The 22,689-nt window shown below is 48.2% G+C and overlaps 1 protein-coding gene across 1 annotated transcript in view; it reads left to right on the top strand.

Annotated features, from left to right (window-relative positions):
• TMEM178B (transmembrane protein 178B) overlaps positions 1–8,771 on the top strand; it is a 344,208-nt gene extending 335,437 nt beyond the window's left edge. Inside the window, exon 4 of the mRNA XM_057733437.1 lies at positions 8,521–8,771. Within this exon, the coding sequence (XP_057589420.1) occupies positions 8,521–8,771 (251 nt within the window). The remainder of the gene's footprint in view (positions 1–8,520) is intronic.
• The last annotated feature ends 13,918 nt before the right edge of the window (positions 8,772–22,689 follow it).

The following is a 22,689-nucleotide window of genomic DNA, read 5'->3' as shown; positions in this document are numbered from 1 at the left end:
CTTGGGTGATTCGGGCCTTGGATTGGGCCCTTAAGGGTAACTGGCAGGATAACTACAGGGACCCTGTGCAGACTGGGTGGGAGATGGAAATGGCAGAGTCCAGTCTAGGAGACTGGCCAGTGGCGCCTTGACCTTAGTAAATTGCCATCATAACATTGGAATCCACTGGAGCTCTCTTCCGTTGGCTCAGCCCTTTACGTGTTTCCCCCAGTTTGAAAAGGCTCAATGTTGGGTGTAGAGGTTGCCAGGGCCAGTGATCTTGTGATCAACGCTAGCGCAAGCGTACACCCAGAAGAATAAGTGTTGTGATGGGATTGAGTGGGAGTAAGTGTAGATGCGTTGATGAGATGGAGAAAAATCCTCACAACCCCCAGCAGGTATTGTTCTGTGTGGCTGTGTTTAGATGCCTGTTTTAGCTACAGGGTGGCCCTCACGTCTGGAAACATAGCCTTATTTTATCATGTAACGTCCTGTTAATAAGCCAATTATTATATATTCACCAGTTGTATCAGATTGCGAGGACTGCCAAAACAAAACACCACACACTGGGTGGCTTAAACCAGAGAAATTCATTTTCTTACGGTTTCGGAGGCTGGAAATCCAAGACCAAGGTGTCCGCGGCGTTTCTCCCTGTGAGGCCTCTCTCCTAGCCTTGCATGTGGCCTCCTTCTTGCTGCCTTTTCACGTGGTCGTCCCTCTGTGCACACAGCTGTCTCGTGTCTCTCTTTATGTCCTAATCTCCTCTTCTTACGAAGACACCAGTCACATGGGATTAGGGCCCACCCTCAGAGCCTCATTTTAACCTAATTAGGTCTGTAACAGCCCTGTCTCCAAATACAGTCACATTCTGAAACATTGGGGGATTAGGGCTTCGATATAGGAATTTTATGAGGACGCCATTCAGTCCATGACACCCGTGTTTCCAGATTTGGTGGCCACCCTGGAGATACGGGGAAAACTAAGGGATGAGACTCCGTGTTCCATGATAGGAATGTGGAGGCTTTTTCTTTAGAGCCGATGCCAACCTAGCTGAACCAGCCAGTCCCTTTCGTTGAGTGAGTTGGGGATGTGGCATTACTGTGGCATAAACATGCCCGGCCACAGACCAGCCTTGCAGCTTGCAGGCACAGCCTCGGGGATACAAACGCTGCTTGCCTTGGGGGTATGCTGGCATTCATGCGGTGACTCTGCCTAGAGCATCTGCAGAGTTTGCAGAATGATGGATGGTTTTGTCTCACTCAGGGCCCCGTTCCCTGCAGCCTGCCACCACCCCCTGCCTCATCCCAGTGAACCCCTAAGGCACCTTGGCTGTAAGGCCCCATGTGACCTGCCTGCCGCCGGCCGCTGATGCAATGGTGTATAACTCAACAGTAATTTATATTCCATGCAGGTCTGAGCAAAGCTATAAAGTGCTCTCGAGAGCTAAATGCTGCCGAGGTATTTAATCTAAGCGAAGGAAGGGTTTGTATACATCAGCTTCCTGGGATGCACACCACTATTAAAGGAGGAGGCATCCTTTTTCTGTTTGCTGATTTGCTTCTTTATGCTTTTAAAGATCAGAGAGGGGCAGGAGGGAGAGGGTCTTAGGGAGGACTTGGGCTGCTCCCTGACCTCCCGGACAGACTCGTCTGAGAGGGCACTTCTGCAGAGACAGCTTTGCAGCGACCTGTGGGGCTGGGGTCAGGCCAGAGGCCCTCTGGCCGCCATAGCAACAAGGCACCACTTGATGGTCAGGGATATGCAGGCATCACTCCTTATTCCCAAGAGCAGAAAATGTCACACAGATGGATTTCTGGCCCTGGAAAGCTGCATAAATTATACTCCAGTGAAGTTTTGGGCACAACTTGATCACAGAAGGAATAGCTATTTGGGAAAATGCCTGTGCACACAATATGTGATCACCCTGGATTCCTGCGAGAACCTTTGCGAGGCCCTCGGTTTCCTAGGCAATGGCTTCTTGAATCAGTAAGAGCATTTCTGCTGCCTCGCCTGAGGCCACAATTTTGATGCTATTTCTCCACAGGGTCTGTGGCTGCGGCGTTACTGCCGTGGCTTCTCCGACAGTCCCTAAGGCAGTGGAGACACGTGTTCTCCCCTCCCCTCCTGTGGATGCTCAGGCAACAGCCACACAGGAGGCCCCACCTCACCCGCCTTGCATACCTGCAATCACTGCTCAGAAGTGGGCTGAGCAGGGTTAACGCCAGAACACTGGATATCAGTTAAAAATGTCTCAGTAATCAACATTCCAGGTTGTACTGGGAGAGAACCATGTGGGGGTTGCAGATTAAGTGCTCCCTGGTGACATTTCAGGGTTGCAAAAGAATTAACTGCCCCCAAATGATGCTTTTCCCTGCCCAGCATTTCTTAACGTGGCAATATATCGAGGCATCCAAGTTTCTTGCTTCTACTGGGTTAAGGCATTAGGTTTTCTGTAACTAATAAGCGAGGGTTAATTTTTGTAGTCATAGCAGTCTCACCAATTGACCCCAGAGTGGAGGGCAGGAGGGGACCTGTAGGAAGCGTGACCAATGTGCCCCACATAGCCGGGGTCTTTCTAGTTTTAGGACCCAACGTCACACTTCCCAGGGACACACCCTCCACTGCCACCTACTCCCAGGCAAACTGGGCTGGTTGATCATCCTACTAAGGAAACAAGACCTTGAAAGAAAAAAAAAAAGTCGGAAACTTAAGGGGACTGGGGATTATGGGGGAAGCGCTGAAAATATGTGTGTGGCCAGGGAGTACCTCAGACTACCGTGTCCTTGGGAATTGGGACCTGTGATTCCACGTACTATCTCATAATCCTATGAATCAGTCAGGATCTGCTGGTAGCTCAAGTCAGAGGAGAGGATAAAGTGGCCAGAAAGAGTGTGGAATGTGGAGTCAAAGGAGAACTGGGGAGCCCCAAGTCTGAAAAGACAAAGGAGGAGACAGAGAGGGACATCTAGGGAGAGGGAACCAAGCCTGGATCGAGGGGCAGCTTGGAAACTTGAAGAAGAGATATTCAAGCAGGAGGAAGTTGTCAAACAGCCAGAAAACTAAAAGGAGGGAGAAAACTAGAATCTAGTATTTGGCAACCAGAGAAACAGTAATTAGAGATGGCAACAATGCAAAGGAGGCGGGTGAGGAAGCTGTATTTGATGTTGGAACAAGGAGTCAGCCGTCTGGGCGTGGAAATTGTTTCCTCTGTCTCACCCTCACTCAAGCCTCAGCTGTGCCTGGAGCGGCGGTGGTGGGGGCGGCCAGCGATCCCAGAACACTGCACAGCCCTTTCCTCTACCAGCCGGGTGCTGGCACACCTATGGCCCGGCCCTCGCCAGATAAGAGTGGTTGGGGCCAGGCCATCGGTTGCCAGGTGACATCATGGGTGTGATTCCTGAAAGAGCTCCAGGGGGGGATGGTCATCCAAGGAAGCAGCTACTGTGTTTGAATCAAAAGGATGCATTTATGTTTCCAGAGTTCCCTTGGCCACGCCTTCCTGCTCACAGGTGGAGTTTGCAAATTGGGACACTAGAGGGGTCTGGAGGACACAGTTCCCTCTATGCCAGTGGGTCTCGTTAGCACCGGCTCTCAGGCTGCAGGAACACGGGGTGGTGTGGTCTCATCTAACCGGACTTCCTGAGCTCTGAGTCTAAACGCGTGAGAGCCCTGGCGTGGAAAGGGTAATTAGAGTTCATTTCTCCTTCCAACCGGCTGCAACTGACTGGTTGGGGCTGGCTGCCCAGAGGGCTGGGCTGAATAGGAGTCTGAGGCCCCTTCCAGGACCAGCAGGAATGAGGGTTGAGATTGATTAGCTATTTCTGCCAAAGGTGTGGACTTGGAAACTAATAGGAGAGCCATTGCACTTTGCTGTCCAAAGCACAGTTCCTATAATCACATACCCTGTGACCCCCTTGTGAATGGACAAGGCTAGTGCTTTTCAGAAATGTTTAGATCAAGTGAAATTTCACATGGAAACAGATCAAAGCAGGACTGTTCTGGCCAAAGAGAGGAGAGGGGGCTGGGAATCTCTTTCACTCCCTCTTCCTTTCCCAGTGGCAGCTCCTGAGGCACCTCCATGAAACATGGTTTGAAAACCACTGGAGGAGGGACTGCTTTAGGAGAGGGCCAGAAGAGATCTTTCTGAGAGGATGGCACTTGAATCAAAATCCCAGAAGGTCTCAAGAAAAAGGCCATTTTAGGTGGGGGAACAGCAAGTGCAAAGGCCCTGGGGTGAGTACAAGCTTGGTTAGTTTGAGTCACAGAATATCCTCTCATGTGGCTAGAGTACAGGGAGTATGGGGGTCAAGCTGAGAAATGAGGTCAGGCAGGTAGGAAGCATCTCCCCAGGTAGGGTGTAAGGAGGTGGCATTTAATTTTCTTCAAATATCACTGGAAGAAGAAGGCAGGGCACCAATGATCTGTTACAGAGGTTCTATGGAAGATGATGGAAGCCAGACCAGGATGGCAGCAGTGGACATTTTGGAAGTTAGAGGCATGGTAGGAGTGGGATGTGGACATGCCTTCTCCACTCAGGTGTAGAGACCTAGGACACTGGGGGACTGGGACTGAAGGAGGGATGCTCTCCAGGCCAGGTGTGGACCCCCTTCTGTTTATCGCCTACAGACACCCTGTTCATTTTCCAAGACTCCACTTCCCCTGGGAAGCCTTCCCTGACCCAGCATGGTTGTCTCTTAACATTTACTTTTGGGTATTATCCCTTCTTTTCCTGAAGATGGCTAGATACAGGAGCCACTTTATGGCTGTCTGCTCCAGCTCCCTGATTTTAAAGATGAGGGGACCAAAGATTCAGAGCTGATAGTCAACTCAGGTCTCTTCATCCCCAGTCTGGTGCTATTTTCACTTCATCCCCAGCTTTTCATTTATGTCTGTCTCCTATCCCCAACGAGATTATAAGATCTTTTTTTCATCTTTTTATTTTAGATTTAATTAAAAATTCTTAAGAACAGTGATCCTACCTTATTCTCCTTTTTATCCCCCTAACATCTAGCATAATGCTTGGCACAAACATAGAGGTTCAACAAATATTTGCTGATTGGCTGTTGGGTACAACATGGAGCCCGCAGCCACAGGAATGTCCCCCTCCCTCTGCCCCATCGCAGTTCACCTGCCTCCCCCAGACCTGACATCACGTAGATGTGACAGCCACACCGCTGCTGTCCCTACTTGCCTGGCCGGTTTTACAGCCAGCTCTGGGCACACAGCAGAGCCTCCCTCCGCAGGGAAGGGCTTAGGCAGTTCTTTTCACTTAATTGCTAACTGTGACCACAGTTAGTCTTGGAGTCTGCTTGGAATTAGGCTCAAACCCCAAGTCGTGGAGGGGAATTATGGAGAAGATGTGACCGTGCATTATTATGTTTTCCTTGCTTGGATCCTCATTAATCAATCGATAAGTGCTCCTGAGAAATAAAATAGCCCAGGCCACGGCCTGCCCCTCGGGGGAGAGGAGAGCCTCATCCTTGCCCCAAGGACCACTTGCTTTGGGTGAATGGGAAGAGGCTGCAGTCCCCAGTGCTGTGATATCTGTTACTGCCCTTTAATTGAGGATGTTTTCTAGCAGAGACGTTTAGAATCTCTGTTTGCTCCCCAGAGAAACCCAGGGAGTTGGTGGGAGGGGGGGCGGTTTCTGCACCCCACCCTCCCCGGTTTGTTGCCAATCCGCAGGTCTGAGACAGACCTGTCTCATCACCTGAGACAGAAGCTGGGTCAGGCGGGGTCCTTATGTGCCTGTGCCCCTTACCCACGCCCCACACTCTGGGACTCCATCATTTGTCAAAGTGCATCATTATTTCCGCTGTCAGAAGAGCGGTGGCAACATGCGATTCATTCAGTGCATTTACCGAGGCCCTACCCCGTGCCTGCATGTGTGTATTTCCAGTTATTAATGCACATTTCCAAACTGGAATTTATAAGTGCAGAAGTACACAAAAATATAAATCCTTGCTTCAAACGGAAAACAGCCGCGTCTGTGGGAGTTGACCTGCTCCAACTCTTCCCTGTTTGTCGCACAGGGCTTTCCTGACGTGTTGCCAGGATGACCTGCATAACGGGCTGTCTTGAGTGAGAGCCCGCAGAGTTTTTTTCCCATCTATGGGAATACTGACAAGAGCTAAAAAACCACAGAAATGTTTAAAGGTTCCAAAGTCACAGAACAACTGACAAGAGGTGAAGGCAGGAAGATACCCCAACTAACCCTATTAACATGACAACAAGATGTATGTTATCAACAAGCTGGGCCATTTCCAATTGGTATGTAATTAGGTCCATATGGTAATTAAGTAATTAGGTCTTGATTTATCAACCACATCCTTTGTGTCCTGTCCACTCTGCCTGTAGAACACCCTTAAAATAGCGTCTATCAAGCTTTTTCAGCTACTGGCAACTAGGGAAGATCAAAACTTCCTTGAGATCGACCTTCTCTCCTGGAACAAATCACTGCACTTAATCGGGACTGTGCACCATATGATGAGAAGAAATGTCTACATTTTTAAAAGTATCCTGTGCAGATAGTTTATAGAGAGCCCTTGGGTGACCTCAGTCACATCTAGAGCTTCAGTTTGTACGATGATGACTCAGTCCACATCTCTAGCTCAGAAATTTCTACCCAGCTCCAGACCCGTGGTGCCAAGTGCCTTAGCCTCCCAAGGGCAGCTCGGATTTGAACTCAGCGCACACGCGTGAGCTCTCTGTCCCCCTCTTCTGTCCTAAATCTAAATTTTAATAAATGACATTATCGCACACCCAGGTTTCTAAACCAGAAATTGAAAGCGTACTTGAGGCACAAGCAGGCCAGCTCTGATTTGTTAGGATTTGGATTCTTTGACACTGGTGTCTAAATGAAGTTTTCTTCAGCTCTGGCACTCCCAGGCCATCATGCTGTCCTTGGCCCGGGGGGTCCCACAGGCTGCCTCCTTCCCTCTGACCCCCACTCTGCTTCTTCCCTCACCTGGATCTGTGTCTCGAGGTCATACAAAGAACCTCTGCCCTAATATAGGGTCTCACTGGGCTGATCGACAGAAGTCATCCAAGAAACTTTTAAAAAGGAAAGATTCCCATCATCTCCCCCAAGATTCTGATTCAGAAAGTCTGGAATGAGACGTAATCCACTCTGGGTACCATCTTAGAATTTTGTCTGAACCCTAGTGCACAGCAGGAGGGACCTGGGGTGTTTTGTAACCCCCCCAAGCTTGGAACCACTGTCTCCCAAGTAATGGTGGTGCCGTATGTGTTTATACACAATGGCTATCGCTGCATACAGATGCACATGCACAAGCATGTACACCCCCCCACACACACACGTGTGTGCACACACACAACTTTATTTGTGCAGCACCTATGCCCAGGTCACCCCAGCGCCCTGCTTTCCGTTACCTCTACCAGCCATCAGTCACTAAACAATCATTCAGTCTCACCCTGCTCCCTCCTCACCAGCCCCCTCCCCCCTTCTTCCCTTGACTGCAGCACTTAACTGGGCCCCTTGCCTCTGCACCGCCCTCTGCTCTGCTCCTGAATTTGTGGTCTTTGGACACGCAGATCACAGCCACTGAGATGCCTGGACCCCTGCAGTACTATCTACTGCACCCACCCCTCCCAAGCCTTTCCCAAACTTTACTTCTTTAGGCCGTTCCTCTCCTATCTGCAGTGACAGAGGAAACATATGACACAGCAAATATCTAGAAAAGCTCTTTAACTCATTTCGGTACATCACAAAACTCTCTTGGCTACAAGTGGGCTTATAATTCTATTTGATAACATTCTATCTCGTAGCAGTCTTTTCACTGGAGGTTAATATGAGCGATGTTTTTTTTAAAGGAGTGTCGTTGAATAAGTTTGTGAAATACCTCGTGAGACTAGGTCGGACAGGTTACCTTATGCTACTGTGGATTATCAGTCTTCGTGGGTGAGAAGTGACGTACAGAGTTTCCCAGAGTTACTGACTGTGCTGCCGTGTCATAAAGGAATTCTCTCCTAGGCTTAGTGTTCCGCGGAAAACACTTTGGGAAATATCTTATGGGAAAAGGCTTCCGGGATTTGGATGATGGATTGGTAAATAAATTAAAGGAAAACCCGGTGTGGTATGAGACATTGTATATGGAGAAGAAAAGAATAAAGATGTTTTTCTCTTTAAGGAAGTAGCAACAGGGGTTTTTTCTGCGTCTTCAAAGAAAGACAATGAATTTTAAGTGCTTTCGAAAAAGGAGCGGAAAGCTCTTCTGCTTCACTGCACCCGACACAAACTGTCATATGATATATTTTTAGTATTTTCCCAAAGGAGAGACTTCCGGAGTTTGTCCAAGACTGGGCAGTTATTGGAGCATGAGGAAGCCTTGATACTATTCCCCTCTCCAGGAATGTTTGCAAATATTGATCTCGTTAGCAGGTTACTCTTACTCGGCTCTCCTCAATGTTCCTACTCAAGAAGATTGAAAATGTAATAAACCTCCCTTCTCTCTCTCTCTCCCTCCCCTCTTCCCTTTCCTTCTCCATGACCCCACCCCCGTTTCTTCCCTTCTCCTCCAGGAACCTTCTGCATCATTTCACTGTGCACCTGTGTGGCCGGGATCAACTTTGAGCTGTCACGCTACCCACGCTACCTGTATGGACTCCCCGACGACATCAGCCATGGCTACGGATGGTCCATGTTCTGTGCATGGGGGGGCCTGGGCCTCACGCTCATCTCGGGATTCTTCTGTACCTTGGCCCCTTCTGTCCAACCTGTCCCGAGGACCAACTGCCCCAAATCCAGACCCGAGAATGGGACAGTGTGCTAAAAAACAAACCCATACATATATATATATAAATATATATATAATATACATATATACAACAAAACTCAATCAAGATGATGCCAGTGCCAGGGCAAAGCGGAGTTGGCTCAGGCACCCCCATCTCGTCGGACTTTGTGTCGCCTCATCACCGAGATGGGGAAAGCGTTCCCATCACGTGGCTCTTCCATCAGTTCTTAACTTGTGGCTCCGTGGTTTCTTGCAGACAGAGTGAACGTCACTCCTCGAGATAGAGTCCCGATTCTCGTCACTCACGAGGATAGGGTGGCGGGGGCTGGGAAGGGACAGTGCCCGTCGTCCGGGGCAGCACCGGTGTAGACAAAGAGGTGCCCTCCGCTGGGCCGACAGGAGGGGACACCACCCCAACACCCATCACATCACAGAGAAACAGCGCCCTTACTTCATAGAATGTAACCAGATCTTTGAGGCCATTTCCAGAACCGTTTTCTTCTCCTGCTCTTCCCGTTCTGATTTCCTTCCTGGCCGACCAGCAACACACAAGAAGTGGAAGAGAAAACACACCGAGAAGGAAGTTTTCTCCTTGCTGCCAAACGTTTGGACAAAGTTTCAGAGGTGGGAAGGCGGAGAGCACAACGTGCTGAGAGCCAAGACCCGCATCAATGAGAGGACACTTCAGCAGATGCTCAGAAAACCCAGTCTTACCTTCCAGCTGCCTTACACCCAGTTAAATAAGAGGCCATTCTGTCCCGAACCCCACCTGTACTCCCCGGGCAGATCAGAGCCTTGGAGTAATGCTGTGGCGGGGGTGTGGTGGGTGTGTGTGTGTGTGCGTGCACGCACGTGTGACAACTTCAAGTGGTTTCCTTTTTTTTTTTTTCTTTTCACCTTTTTAAATGGTCATACTGGATTATCACTGTTGTCTATCGTTTGTCGTGGTTTCATGCCCATGATGGAGACCCCAGGATCTAGGAAGCATCACGAGGGGCAGGCCTCTATGGGTGCCAAGTCTGCTGCTTCAGATCCCTGGAGAGAGAGAGAGAGTGTGTGTGTGTGTGTGTGTGTGTGTGTGTGTGTTTTCTGAGTGTGGGGTTTTATCATTTGTGTTGTGTTTTTCTATTATTTTTAGTGCAGCTGAAATTCCTAGAGGGCAGAACCAAGAACAAAAACCACTGGGCAGAGGACCTGTGGTGCTTCACATCCCAGTTCTGGGATGCCACGGGATTTAGTCCTCTAATTTTGGAAGTTCAAGACACAGCTGGGTACACGAGCCATGAGCAGAGGAGGGGGAGCACAGTTCAAGAGGGAGAAGGAAAGTGGCCTCTGTTGCTGTTGGAAAGTCCATATACCAAACAAGACCTTTCACTTTCCATCATGGAAGCTGTCCTTTGTCACTGGACATCCACCCCTTTCTTAGGGGTGACCTCTGTACGGATGAAAGAAAATGGGTCACCTGCGGAGAGAGCCGCCACGTCCCATGGGCTCCAGTTTGTATGATATTGTGTAAATTCACGGAGAACACTTGACTCTTGCCATCTTCTTCCTTTCCCTCGATATTCAAGGCCATGAATCCCCAAATAGCCATCTTGGTGGCCAGCGCTCAAACAGAGGTGGCCTCAGTCCAGCCCGGTGTCTCAGGCTCGGTTGAGCGCCTTGGCACCGCAGGGCTTGGCGGGCTGTGGAATCAGCCGGAAGGCTGTGAAAGCTGGGGGCACAGAAGTCTGCCGGCCAGAGTGGGCAGCAGCAGCTGACAGTCACCTCAGTGACCCCGCAGGGGCCGAGCAGCCCTGGGGAGGCAAAGAGAGAATTCCCCGGGCCGTCCAGCCGTGGGTCAGCCGTGTCGCCGAGAGTTCAGTTGCTTCCTAACTGAATGTGCTCTGGGAACTCTGCCGCCCGTTCGGCAGCTTTCCTTCCCAGCCGTGCCCTCTGTTTCATCTACCTGTCCTCTACCCTGTCTCCCTCCGGCTCCTCCCTTTTCTCACCTGTGAACCGTTGCCCGTCCCCCTCTTCCATCCACCAGGCTCCAAGTCCTGCCTCTCTCCTCGTCGGCTCTTTTTGACTGTCTGTGTGCGTGTAATTCACATCCTCATAGGACATCTGATGTGCGTGGATGCGTCTGAGAGTGGGTCTCTCTGTGTGTGTATCTCTCTGGTGCATTTTGTGTACATTTGTGTCAATATGTACCCGGCCGCAGGTGCGAGCGTCACGGGTCAGCTTCTGCAAAAAGGCTTCTGCCGTGAGCGCCCTGTGCGTGGGGAGCTGGGAGCTGGGAGACCACGGAGCAGGAAATGCTGTCCGCTCCTAATTGCGCTTCTAAGGGTGATTTTTGAAACAAAGGATTTATTCTCTGAGAAGGGAGATGATTTTCAGGAAAACCCAGTATTTCAATTGTATAGGGAATTTTAAAAAAATAATAATTTTCTCTGAAAAGTTAGATTTCCCGCTTCAGGGGAAGGGCATACTTGGGCTGGAGGAAAAGTGAGAAGTATCTCAGATTGAGAGGCTGTGTCTTCCTTCCAAGCATCTTGATGGGGCTCCGCCTAGCAGGGAGAGGTGGGCGTCCAGCAGCCTCTGTTTGGGGCAGAGCGCTCGTCTGTGACCAGATCCAAATTTCGGCTGTTTCCCGGTTGTAGGAAAATGGGGAAAGAAATTCCAAATGGGGCAATTCAATCATTTAAACTTTTCTTAAGTAACCAGTACCGTTCACCAACCTGTGATTTATACCCTCTTTTTTAATCCCATGCTTGCCATAAATAGATCATCCGCTCTCTCCAACTCCTAATCTTTACCATAGACCTTTAACACAACTTGCTGCATCCCTTTGAAATGTTCCTGACATGTTAGGAGGAGGACTGGCAAAGAAGTAAACCCCCTGGGCCCACCGCAGCAGCAGCAGAGCAGGAGCTTGGAGCTGCTTTTTTTGGTCGTGGGCCCAGAAAGATACAGACACACACAGTCTGGCTGTGATCCTGCTCGGGGCCAATAAAAGCCCAGCCACACGGCCAGGATGGAAGCCCTGTACAGATGGCAAGTCCTGGCTATAGGAGACCTGCTCTGGTGACCTCCATCGCTCCAGCATAGGGACTTGACCCCGGATGAAAATGTGCCACTCTGAGCTGTTCCTGAAGTTTTCCTGCTGTAAGGGCTGAGGAAGGAGAGAAGGAAAAGGGGGAGGAGAAGGAAGAAGGAGGCTCAGCCTGTGAGACTCTTTAGATTAGACTCCGCTGACCCCAGATCAGAGCAGAACCTGGCCTTCTGATGGGATTTAGGGTCAGCAGCCTCACCCACCAGCCCCCGGCCCTCACCCCAGGTCAAGTTCAAATTCCCTACAGGTAGTGTGCAGGCAAGGCCTATGACCATGTATGTGTTTTGAGCTCCATGCAAGTTGACCTTGAGCATGGGGCCTTTTATTTCCTTCCTTGCCCTAAGACCCTGGGGATTCAGGAAAATGGGGTATCTGTCTGGAAAGAGGTCCTATTTCTTTCTCTCCCATTTTGAGAGTTTTGGTTTCTTCTTCTGTTTTCTGTTCCTTTCTCTCCACTCACTTCCACTTTCCCTCTGCATTAGCATCTATCAGTTAAAATACTTCAGGAATTTGTCTTTAGAGAGGCTCAGCCACTCTAAGCCGCCCCATTCCTTGCTTGTTGTGGCTGTAGGTTTCATAAGCAGTTCTGTGACTCCCTGGTGTCAAAGTGTAAACAAAATGTCAAATGTGCCTGTTCCAGCTTCAATCCTCCTACAAGCCCCAGCCTTTCAAGAGCTACACCCTTTCAATTTCAGGGACCACAAGACTCGACAACCCCACCAAATCAAGACAAAGGCTTCCTCGGTCACATGTCCACATGCGGCACCCTGGGCCCTGGTGCCATGTGGGTATCTTCTCTTGTTGGGAGTGAGTGGTTCCACCTAGTGACACTTGCCTTTCCTTTGATGAGGGAAGAAGATGCCCTGAGACCCTGAATCTGGGCCCTACATCTTAATATTCATCCACGGTCACGATGAGAGGTGTGAAATGAAAGAACCAGGTGTAGTTGTCCTGATTTAGTGGGAGGATGTGCTGCTTAGGTTTCCAGAGCTGTCCACCTGAGTCAGATTCAGGATAATGAAATCAAGTATATCACCCAGAGGCATTTAGGAGTGATTCTGTCTTCACCTGACTTATTCCGAGAGCGTTAATGAACTGATTTTCAAGTTTCGGCGGGTAGGGAAGGAGTGGGAAGAAATACACTCTGGTCATCTTTGGTGTGATTTGTGGGGGATATTTGCTTGATTCTTGTAGCTAAAGGGAAGCTGCTCTTCTGAAAATGTTCCCTCTGCTCTAGAGACCAACCTTTCTTGGGGACACATCCAGCCCTTTGCAGAGCAAGATGATGAGTCATGGAGTGATTTCGCCACAGATAGAAATATTTGGTGCATAACAGCCAGGTTGGCTTCTGTGCTGTCTTCCAGCTCTTATACCATAGAGTGAGGAGACAGATTTTTAAACAAGACCACCTGAGTTGATGGTCACAAAAGTTTTTGGTGTCCCTCAACGTGGTCACCTTGGTGGGCTGGGTTTGCCCTCTCTCCATCAACGTCTCCATGGTGCAGAATGTTTCTTAAACATTATGGTTCGTTCTTAGACTAAATTATTATTGGCTATTTGATTTTTTTCCTGAATAATACATGTTCATTGTAGAAAATTAGAAAACTAAAATACAAAAGAAAAAAATCTTAGAAGATTGTTCCTAATCCCATAGCTCTGAGGCATCATAATGGTCATAGCCCCAATACCTCCCCCCATCCGTGGTTGCCTCTGGGTTGGCAGCTGGGGCCAGGGGTGCAGCCGATGACCACAGAAACACACTGGTCTGTGTGAAGTTGACCCTATGTTCACAGCAGTGAGAGCATAGGGCTCTGAGCCCCCAGAGGGAGCAAACAGGCCTTTGAAGAGGCTCAATGCCAGAGCTTAGGGGCAGGGTGGAACAGAGCTAAAAGATTCGAACTTTGGGATTTCTTTCCTTTTTCTTTTTCTTCTTCTATGTCTTTTTTTTTCTTTTTCTTTTTTTTCTACTTTTTTCTTTTCTTCTTTCTTTCTTCTTTCTTTCTTTTTTTGTGAGTGCCATCTCAATCTAATGATAGGTGCAAGAGCACTGAAGCCAGAGTAACTCACTAATTGAGCTACACCTGTATAACGTAGTTACTGTACATTTTGTTTCAGCTCTGCACTCAAATGATTTGTGACTCTGGGCACTGTGTATTCTCCATACTTGAACTTCCTCATCCACAAAATGAGGATAGAGATAACACTTTACCTCATGGTATATTAAGGGTGACAAAGAAATTGCAAAGTGATTTGCAAACATGAAGTGTCATATAAATTATGCACTGTTCACATTCTTCTGCAGCAGCCGAGCCCGCACTGAATGGAGTTCTTCCATGTAGTTTCTGAGCCTCGCCACAGAAAGGATAATCTAGAATGAAGGGTCATCTTGGCCGCTGAACAGGACTGTACTATCCAACTTAAGCACGTGGATTTTATTTCATCATCCAGATTCCTCAGAGAAGTCGACTCCTTAACTTACCCATTCGCAGGCTTCCTTCCTTTTGTCCAAGCCAATTTTGCAAAGAGCACTCTTAATCCCTCTTTATTATTCCCAGAGGTGATGGAATAAGTAAACTATATGTGGCAAATAGCATATATGAGCTAAAACAGTTAACTGTTAACCAAGGCACACAGTCAATGCCTTCTTTATTTATTAATTACCGTCCTCCTACCACCATTATTTCTAGCCGTCCATCCCCACGTGGTGGGAGCAAATCGGATTCTGAAACATTTTAATGGTCTTTTTAAGTTTAAGATGGGAACATGTTTCAAGGAACTGGGATCTTCTTTCTCTTGCCAGTTGGGGAAGCAGGAGCCTTCCTCAAAGCACATAGGTTCTTATAGGAAGTCCTTGGATGGTGCATTCACTAGGAGTTGTTCTGGAAATGATCCTGTTTGGGAAAACCTAACTCACAGGTTCTAAACGAGAAAAGAGTATGTTTCCCAAAGGATCTGCATGCTTTCCGCTTTGCAGGGGATCAGCTTAAGTGTTATGGTGAGACCTTCTCTAGGGGAAACCCAAGTCATTACTCCCAACATGGTTGGAGCCCAGCCAGGAATGGGGAAACCACCCAGCCGCAGGGGGTGTTTTTTCACTATTGAGAAACAGAAAACTGGGTGTAAGTTACACAGCAGTAACTCAAACCTGGCCTCATTTTGACAGACACCAACCTCAGCAATTGCAACTCCCACTTTTCACTTCCAAGCACTGGGTGTTTGCTCCTTGGGGAACTCTGTGTCCCTCCGTCCTCTCCTGGCTAAACATATCCCTTCTTTTCTGGGTCACCCGTACACCCTTTCTAGCCTGAATGTATCCGAGTGGAGTGTCGTTGTGCCTGTAGTGTGATGCCTTTCACATAAAGAGCTTTCACTGACTCCTTCTCCTCCTCCTTTCCCATTTCCACCCACGGTGTGACTGTTTTGCTCTTCAAGCCTATCTGTAAAAATGTACAAATAAAAGTGGAAACTGAAAATAAGGGGGAGGGAATTGAGACTAAACAGATGCATTGGTGTAGCCCTCAGTTTTCTGAGGACTTATGTGGACTGCCCCAAAATCCCAGCTCCAGGTGGGATTTGAAGAGAGGGAAGCCATGGTGCGGGAGGTTTGTTTTTTTTTTTTTCCTGGTTGTTTCTCTGACAGTCACGAGTGTCTGCTTGGAACTCTCTGCTCTAAAGGTTTTGGCCTTTTAAGTAAAATATATTTCCCAAAAAGTAAAAGCAAGTCATCCAAGTGTGAAGGGTGAAGGTCATCGTGAAGGTCAACACAGAGGCCTGACCCGGGGGTGGTATTAATAGCTCTGTCACTGGCTCGCTTGGGGCCTTGGGCGAATCTTGTTACCTCACCATGTCTCTGCATCCTCTCAGCCAAACAGGGGGCAAGGGGGCTTCCGGGGCTCCTGGGGCGTCCAGTCTCCTTGGCCATTCAGTCTCCTTGGCCGTTCTGCTGCTATTTTTGGAGAGGCTTCGAGCCCGTGCTGGTGCATGCTTACCGCAGCAGGTGCATTCGGCCAGTCCCTCCTTGCTGCTCTCGCCCCACGCTTTCACTCCTTGGAAAATAACCTCAAGCTAACAGGCAGTTTGTGCTCAGAGTCCAAAGCCTTGTATCTACATTTTCATTCTCAGATGCCTTTCCACCCACTTTCCACCCATTTTACTATGGTTACTGACAGAGCTTTGCCGCGCTGGGGTAGGAGGAAGAGTATCAGAGGAGATGTGTGTGAATTGCTTTGTAGTCTATGACTTACTCTACCAACCTGGCTTGTACTATCAGAAGCAGGGAGTCTGGCTAAAGGATGCTAATGAATCAGAATGAAGAAAGCCTTGGGGGTGGGGGCGGGGGGGGGGTAGAGGCAGTGGGCAGTAGATGTAGGGTGGCAGTGGAGATAAGATGCAGAAAGCTTTTGGAAGGCGAAATGGCAGAATCACAGGGCATCCTCAGCATGGCAGCAGAGAAGGCCCCCCAAAGGCAGGGCATCTGAAGAGGAAGTAGAGAAACGGGGGCAGGTAATCCTACAGCACGAAGAGCTGCCTCCCCCCCAGGATTGAGAAGACTAGCTGCTCCAGGGTGGGATACACAACAAACTTGGCCAGCGACCTAACCCCTCTTCCTCCATGGCACCTTCAATGCAAACCTTTCTCCTCTCTGATGGTCCACAGTGATCATCTCTGGGGTCAGCCTCAGGAAGGCAGTTTAGACCAGTGCCGTCCAATAGATACAATGCAAGCCACACATGCAATTTTAAATATCCTGGTGGCCCCATTGTTTTAAAGTCCAGAGAAACAGGTGAGATTAACTTTAAAAATTACTTTTAATACTTATTTTAACCCAACATATCAAAAATATTATCATTTCCAAATGCAATCAATATAAACAGTACCGAGCTATTTATGTTTTTTTTTTTTTTCCAAATGAAGTCTTCGAAATCCAATGTGCATTTTACTTATAGAAAACATCTCACTTTGGGCCAGCCACATTTCCAGTGCTCAATAACCACATGCGGCCCGTGGCTGCCATATAGGACAACAAAGGCTTAGACTCTTCATTAGGAGATAGAATGGAATTGCCCTTGTCTGTGAGTCACACAGAATTTATGGCTGGCAGAGGCTGGAGGTCAGTGTTGGCCCCGAGTAGAAAACACAGGAGCGATGTCCCGGCTGCCATCCTGGCCTCTGGAAGTTGCTTACCTGCTTAGAGGAGAGGATCACTGCTTGTCAAACACATGTCACATCTGCCCCAGAGAGTCAGTGCTACCCCTGGGCGTAGCCCCGATGACCCGTCAAAGTTCTAGAGGCCAAAGTAAGTCGCTTTCTTCAGCTATAGGAACACCAGCTTATCCCTTATCCTTTATCTTTGGGTGGAGAGAGGAGCAGGTGGACCTTTCCTTTGTCAAGAATAAAGATCTCCACAAACCTCCTGTCATCTGGTCCAGTCACCTGCTAATAGCATCTCACCAACATTTGGAGCTGTTTTCTCAATCTCTTACTTTCCTTAAATGCTAAAAAGGGCTATGCTGGAAAGATAGCCACAGGCAGACTGGGTCTCCTAGGAGGTGGCAGTGACAAGCTCTGTCCCTTACACTGGGACTGGTCCTCTGTTGCCCACCTCTCCTTCCTGCCCCGAGACTTTCCTTAGATTTGAAGAAACGTCTTGGGGGGGGGTGGGGCAAAAGCGGGGTAGAGATAAGAAGTGAGATAGTGCAGAGAATAGAATAAAATGCAAGCAAACAACCCCTGGGCATTCTCAAAGCATTTCAAAGAGCCAATATGACAAGGTTGGATTCATTTAAAATATCGCATCCTGAGCCCTGTTACCAAGCAAAAGGGAGTGCACTGATTTGGTGAGTACGTTTTATATATGGTCATTAGGCAGAGACTGTAGCCGACAAACTCTCAAACACCTGGAGTGTTTATGGTCCACCAGATTATTATTGCTCAGTCAATATAAATTGATTTACCTTTAATTTGCATAGTGCTTTCTGATTGGTTAGACAAGGAGTGATGTGCACTGCAGGATTCCAGCACCACCTCTGCCCTTGGGGGTAGCAATTCCTGTGGTTATTGGTGCTAAAATAAGATTAAATATTATGTTAATTTGTTCTGATACGATGTGAATAAATGTGTTGTTTAATCTTAACAAGAATGCTACATCTTATCAGATCTATTGTACTGTCTGTTCCTTCTCATAGTTAATTAATTACAGGAAAGGTGATCCAAACCAGATCTTGAAACTACTGTGCTATTCTGAGAGGTGAATTTAACAGGGAAGTGGGAGGGGGGGTATGAAAAGGGAAATTGCCAGGTTCCTGTGACTTTGCAAGGACTGAGGAAGCAGAGAGCATTTGGGGACTTCACTGACACTGACTGCATCTTGCAATTTTCTTTTTCAAATTGGCAGAAATATTGTATTTCCATCGATTGAAGAAAAAAAGTGTCTGGTAATTAATTAAATGACTTGTTCATGGAAAAAAATAAAAATAAATAATCTGTCAGTTGTGGAATGTAAACTGATTAAACAATTAAATAAAGAAGATCATGTTGTGTGTTTTAAGTGATTGTGTCTGCTTGGGGAAGAGGGGTAGACCCTGCAGTATTTGACGGCAAACAATATTTTTCCCTCAGGTTTTGTATAGAAAAAAAAATTGAATAACTCTTATGTAGATAACAGACTGAAAAGTCTAATCCTGAAGGAAATGTACAGTAAACATTTCAAGCATGTGTAAGCCAAAGGTACGTGCTTTTAAAATTGGGGCGGAGCCAGGGGAAATGGAGAGTGATTCAGGAGAGAAAAACAAGGAAACTATTGTTCTTCTTCTCCTAGTGCTGGCATTCTTAGCATTTTAAAAAAAGGCTTTATGAGATGCTGAAATTATTGCTTACATTCTAACCTCCCACCCTATTTCTTAGCTATCAGTAAGGAGAGAAGTTTCTCTCACAGTTTTCATCATCTCTATCCCCACCTTAGAATCCCAATTCCTTTCCACCCCTGTGCCTTTTAAATGTTTCTGGCACACACCTGGTGGGACATTTAGGGAAGAAGGGAAGATGGCAGGAAGCAGGTACTTTTTTTTTTTTTTTAATTTATTTTGGCTGTGCCAGGCCTTAGTTGTGGCAGGTGGGATCTTCATGGTGGCATGTTTAGTTGCAGCACGTGGGATCTTTAGTTGCGGCATGTGGACTCAGTTACAGCATGTGGGCTTCTTAGTTGTGGCATGTGGACTCTAGTTGCAGCATGCAGACTCTTAGTTGCAGCATGCAGGATCTAGTTCCCCAAGCAGGGATCAAACCTGGGCCTCCTGCACTGGGAGCATAGAGTCTTACCCATTGGACCGCCAAGGAAGTCCCAGGCACTTTTTAAGGATAGCGTCAGTCAACATCTTTAGTTTTAAGCCAAAGAAACTGACTCTGGTCTAAGTGTACAAGTCATTTACTGAAAAGACTGGGAAGCCCACAATGCAGGCAGGAAGAAATGAGCAGCTAGGTAGCCAGAATCACACCCAGTCCAGTCTGGACTCTACCCCACAGCTGGCCAGTTGCTGCTGTTACGCTGGAGACCATGTACTGCTGCACTGCCACTGCTGACAGGATGAATTCCCCAGGTACCCACTTCTTTCAGTCGGTTTCTCCAGCGTCAGAATCCCAGGTGGGTGGGCACTGAGGAGGGCAGGAAAACAGGTGTGGAGCCCTGAGCCTCTCTCTTAGATGGTGAGCTCTGCCTCCCACCAAGATTCATAGAGTAGACAATTCCCCAAGCACAGGAAGATGCATAGAGGCCGGGCAGGCCAAAAGGGGAGATGATCGTTAGAGGGGGGACATCTGAGTGAGAGGAAGGATCCCTGAATGAGAGGCCCGCTGGTGCGTCTCTGTGTGGTACATCTGAATCGTGTCCGGTGGGTCTGTGTAGAATCTTCATGACAGAGATTAGCACCATGGCCAGCAGCCTCTGTTGATAGACACGCACAGTGTTAGACATCATACAAGAAGACCTGCCTAGATTTAGTCGGAAGCAAGGGCACTAATATAAGCAGTGTCTGGTGAGTGGTATCCAACACCACCAAGCAATTCTCCAAGTCTCAGAGGATACTGATCACATGTCCTACACTTCAACTCAGTTCTGACACTGTCTACCTGGAGATAGTGTCAGATCCCACAGGTTAAGGGCTCAGTCCCACAACATCGTCCCCACTTTGGACACCAATCAGAAGCCCAGGTTATCACCTGGGCTTCTGATCGACTGACTGTAAATTGGAGGTTTCCACGATCCCTCCTTGGGTTCAATTAATTTGCTAGAGCAGCTCATAGGACTCAGGAAAACAATTTACTTACTAGATGAAGGGTTTATTATAAAAGGATGTACTCAGGAACAGACAGGTGGGAGAGATGTACAGGGCACCACTCTCCCCAAATCGCCGCATGTTCACCAACCCTGAAGCTCTCCACACCTCATCCTTTTGGGGTTTTATGGAGGCTTCATTTTATAAGTATGATTGATTAAATCATTGGCCATTGGTAACTGAACTTGATCTCCAGCGCCTCTCCCCTCCCCAGAAGGCTGGGGAATGGGACTGAAAATTCCAACCATCTGATCATCCGGTTGATTCCCTTAACAACAAGCACCCCCCCATTCTTAGTGACTCTCCAAAACCACCTCATTAACATAAACTCTGGTGTGATTGAAAAGGCCTTGTTATGAATAACAAGACACTCTTTCCATCTTTATGGAACTGGAACTCTTTCAGGATTTCAGAAACATGATAAAAGAGCCAATATTAGAACAAAAGATGCTCCCTTCGCTCTTTTTGCTTAGGAAGTCCCAGGGACTTTAGGAGCTGTGTGCCAGCAACAGGGATGAAGACCAAGTGTATATTTCTTATCATAAATAACAATATCACAAGTGGAATTTTTTAAAAAGAGGCATCCTGGAAGTAATGGAAACAAACAGTAAAACATTTCAAAGGTAAGTACAGGTCAAAGGTAAGTGCCTTACAGAATGTGTGAGGGGAAGTTTAACTTGAAGAAATGGGAGACCAGAATCCTGGGGTCCCTTGCCCTCCTTGTTAGTAACGTCCCTTTGAAGAGAGAAAGAGTGGAAGCATCACCGATCTTCAGAAATGAGCAAGGCCTTTCCGCCGGTACCTTCAAGGGGAAAAGTTTCTGCCCCCGCCAGGGTCAGAGTGGGGAGGATTGAGAGGAGGTTCCCAGAAGGTCCTATGAGTTTGTGCTGCAGTGTTCCCACCTGAGGGGTGGGCGGAGTCACCAGCAGCTATCTAACACAGATGCCCTGTAGACAGCCTGGGCTGAACCACAAAAAGATAAACAGCCTGGTTCTCCTTTTTCTAAGGAAGAAGCACAACTTTGATCTCTGTCTGTGATGCATTATGCAGTCCACTAAGTTTGTGGGAAACACACCTACTTCCCCTCATCTTAGTACCTGTGACTCCAGGCACAAAAATCCCCACAGTGAGAGCTATTAAATAATTAAAGGCAGCATCAGAAACTGTGACCAGGTCCCCCCACCCCGTACCTGGGGTGTCCTCGGAGGCATGCCCTCCTCCAGGAAGCCTTCCTTTCCTGAGTGGCCATCCTGCTAAGTGTGCTTCTCCAGCCCCACGGCATCCAAGATGTGTCTCTCTCACGGCACTTACCGCTTCCAGATGAAATGAGTGTTTTCCTTGGGACCTCCTCAGGACCTGGGTTGTCTTGAGGAGCAGGGCTCCTGACTTACTCATCTTCGTGTTCCAGTGACTAGTAGTGCCTGGTGTGTAGTAAGTGCTCAATAAACACTTACTGATCTGAATCCAACTAGAGCCTTCCCCCATCCACTCACTCGAGTTGGTCCTTAATGCTGGTGTTAAATTCTTCTTTAGGTAAGTGTCGTTGGGGGTTCTCAAGACCACCCTCAGATTCACTGATTTGCTAGAAGGACAGACAGAACTCAGAAAAGCTGTTGCACTCAGGATTATGGTTTATTACACTGAAAGGATAGGGATTAAAATCAACAAAGGTAAAAGGCAGGTAGGACAGAATTCAGGAGAGATGAGACAGCTTCTGGCTGTCCTCCCACCATGGATTTGTGCAGACAGAGCTTAATTCTCCCAGCAAAGCTGTGTGACAACAGGAGTATTGCTAACTAGAGAGCTCACCCGAGCCTTAGTGCCCAGGGACCTGGGGGAGGTCAGTTGGGTGGGCACGGAGAACCCGCATAGCTGACCTTAGTTACCAGCCTCCAAAAGTCAAACGAGGTCTCCACCACACACCATATTGTTAGCAGAAATTATCCATCATGGCCTAAGGTAAACCGGCTAAACAAAGACACCGATCAGACAGGTATTCCAAGGGCTTAGAGGTCATCTCCCAGGAGCCATGCAAGGGCCACATCTTTCTTTGAAACATGCAGAGTTTGGGCAACCCAGCCCTGCTGAGTGAACCCTTTACTGTGCACTGTACTACGGGATAAGTTAGATCAAACAAGACGTAGTTCCTCTCCACATTGAAGTCCCCCCCCCACCCCTATCCCAGGTATCCTGGCTTCCTTCCCCCTCCCCTTCCCCTGGACTACTACAGACAAGCCTGGCCCTGGCCTTCTTCTCAGGTCACTGGCTAAAGTTCTCTGTCTAGTGGACTCCTTTCCACACCTGCTTCTTCTCAAGCAGCTCACGTGCCCTTCACGAGGGGTGGGAGGGGGGCATTGGAGGGGGGAGTGGAAGGAACGCAGGTGCCTGAGTCTGTAAGCAGATCTGGATTCGTAAGTCTCTATATACAGGTTGTGTCACTTGGCCTCCTGAACCTGTGTGCTTGTGTGTATGTAAGTGGGTTTCCAGCATCTGCCTTCCAGACTGCTTTAGAAGATGAGAGAGTTGCCCC

Source organism: Hippopotamus amphibius, chromosome 4 (genome assembly GCF_030028045.1).
Source record: "Hippopotamus amphibius kiboko isolate mHipAmp2 chromosome 4, mHipAmp2.hap2, whole genome shotgun sequence".
Taxonomy (NCBI): Eukaryota; Metazoa; Chordata; class Mammalia; order Artiodactyla; family Hippopotamidae; genus Hippopotamus; species Hippopotamus amphibius.
The sequence above is the reverse complement of the archived record's forward strand: the minus strand, read 5'-3'. Positions and strand labels throughout refer to the sequence as shown.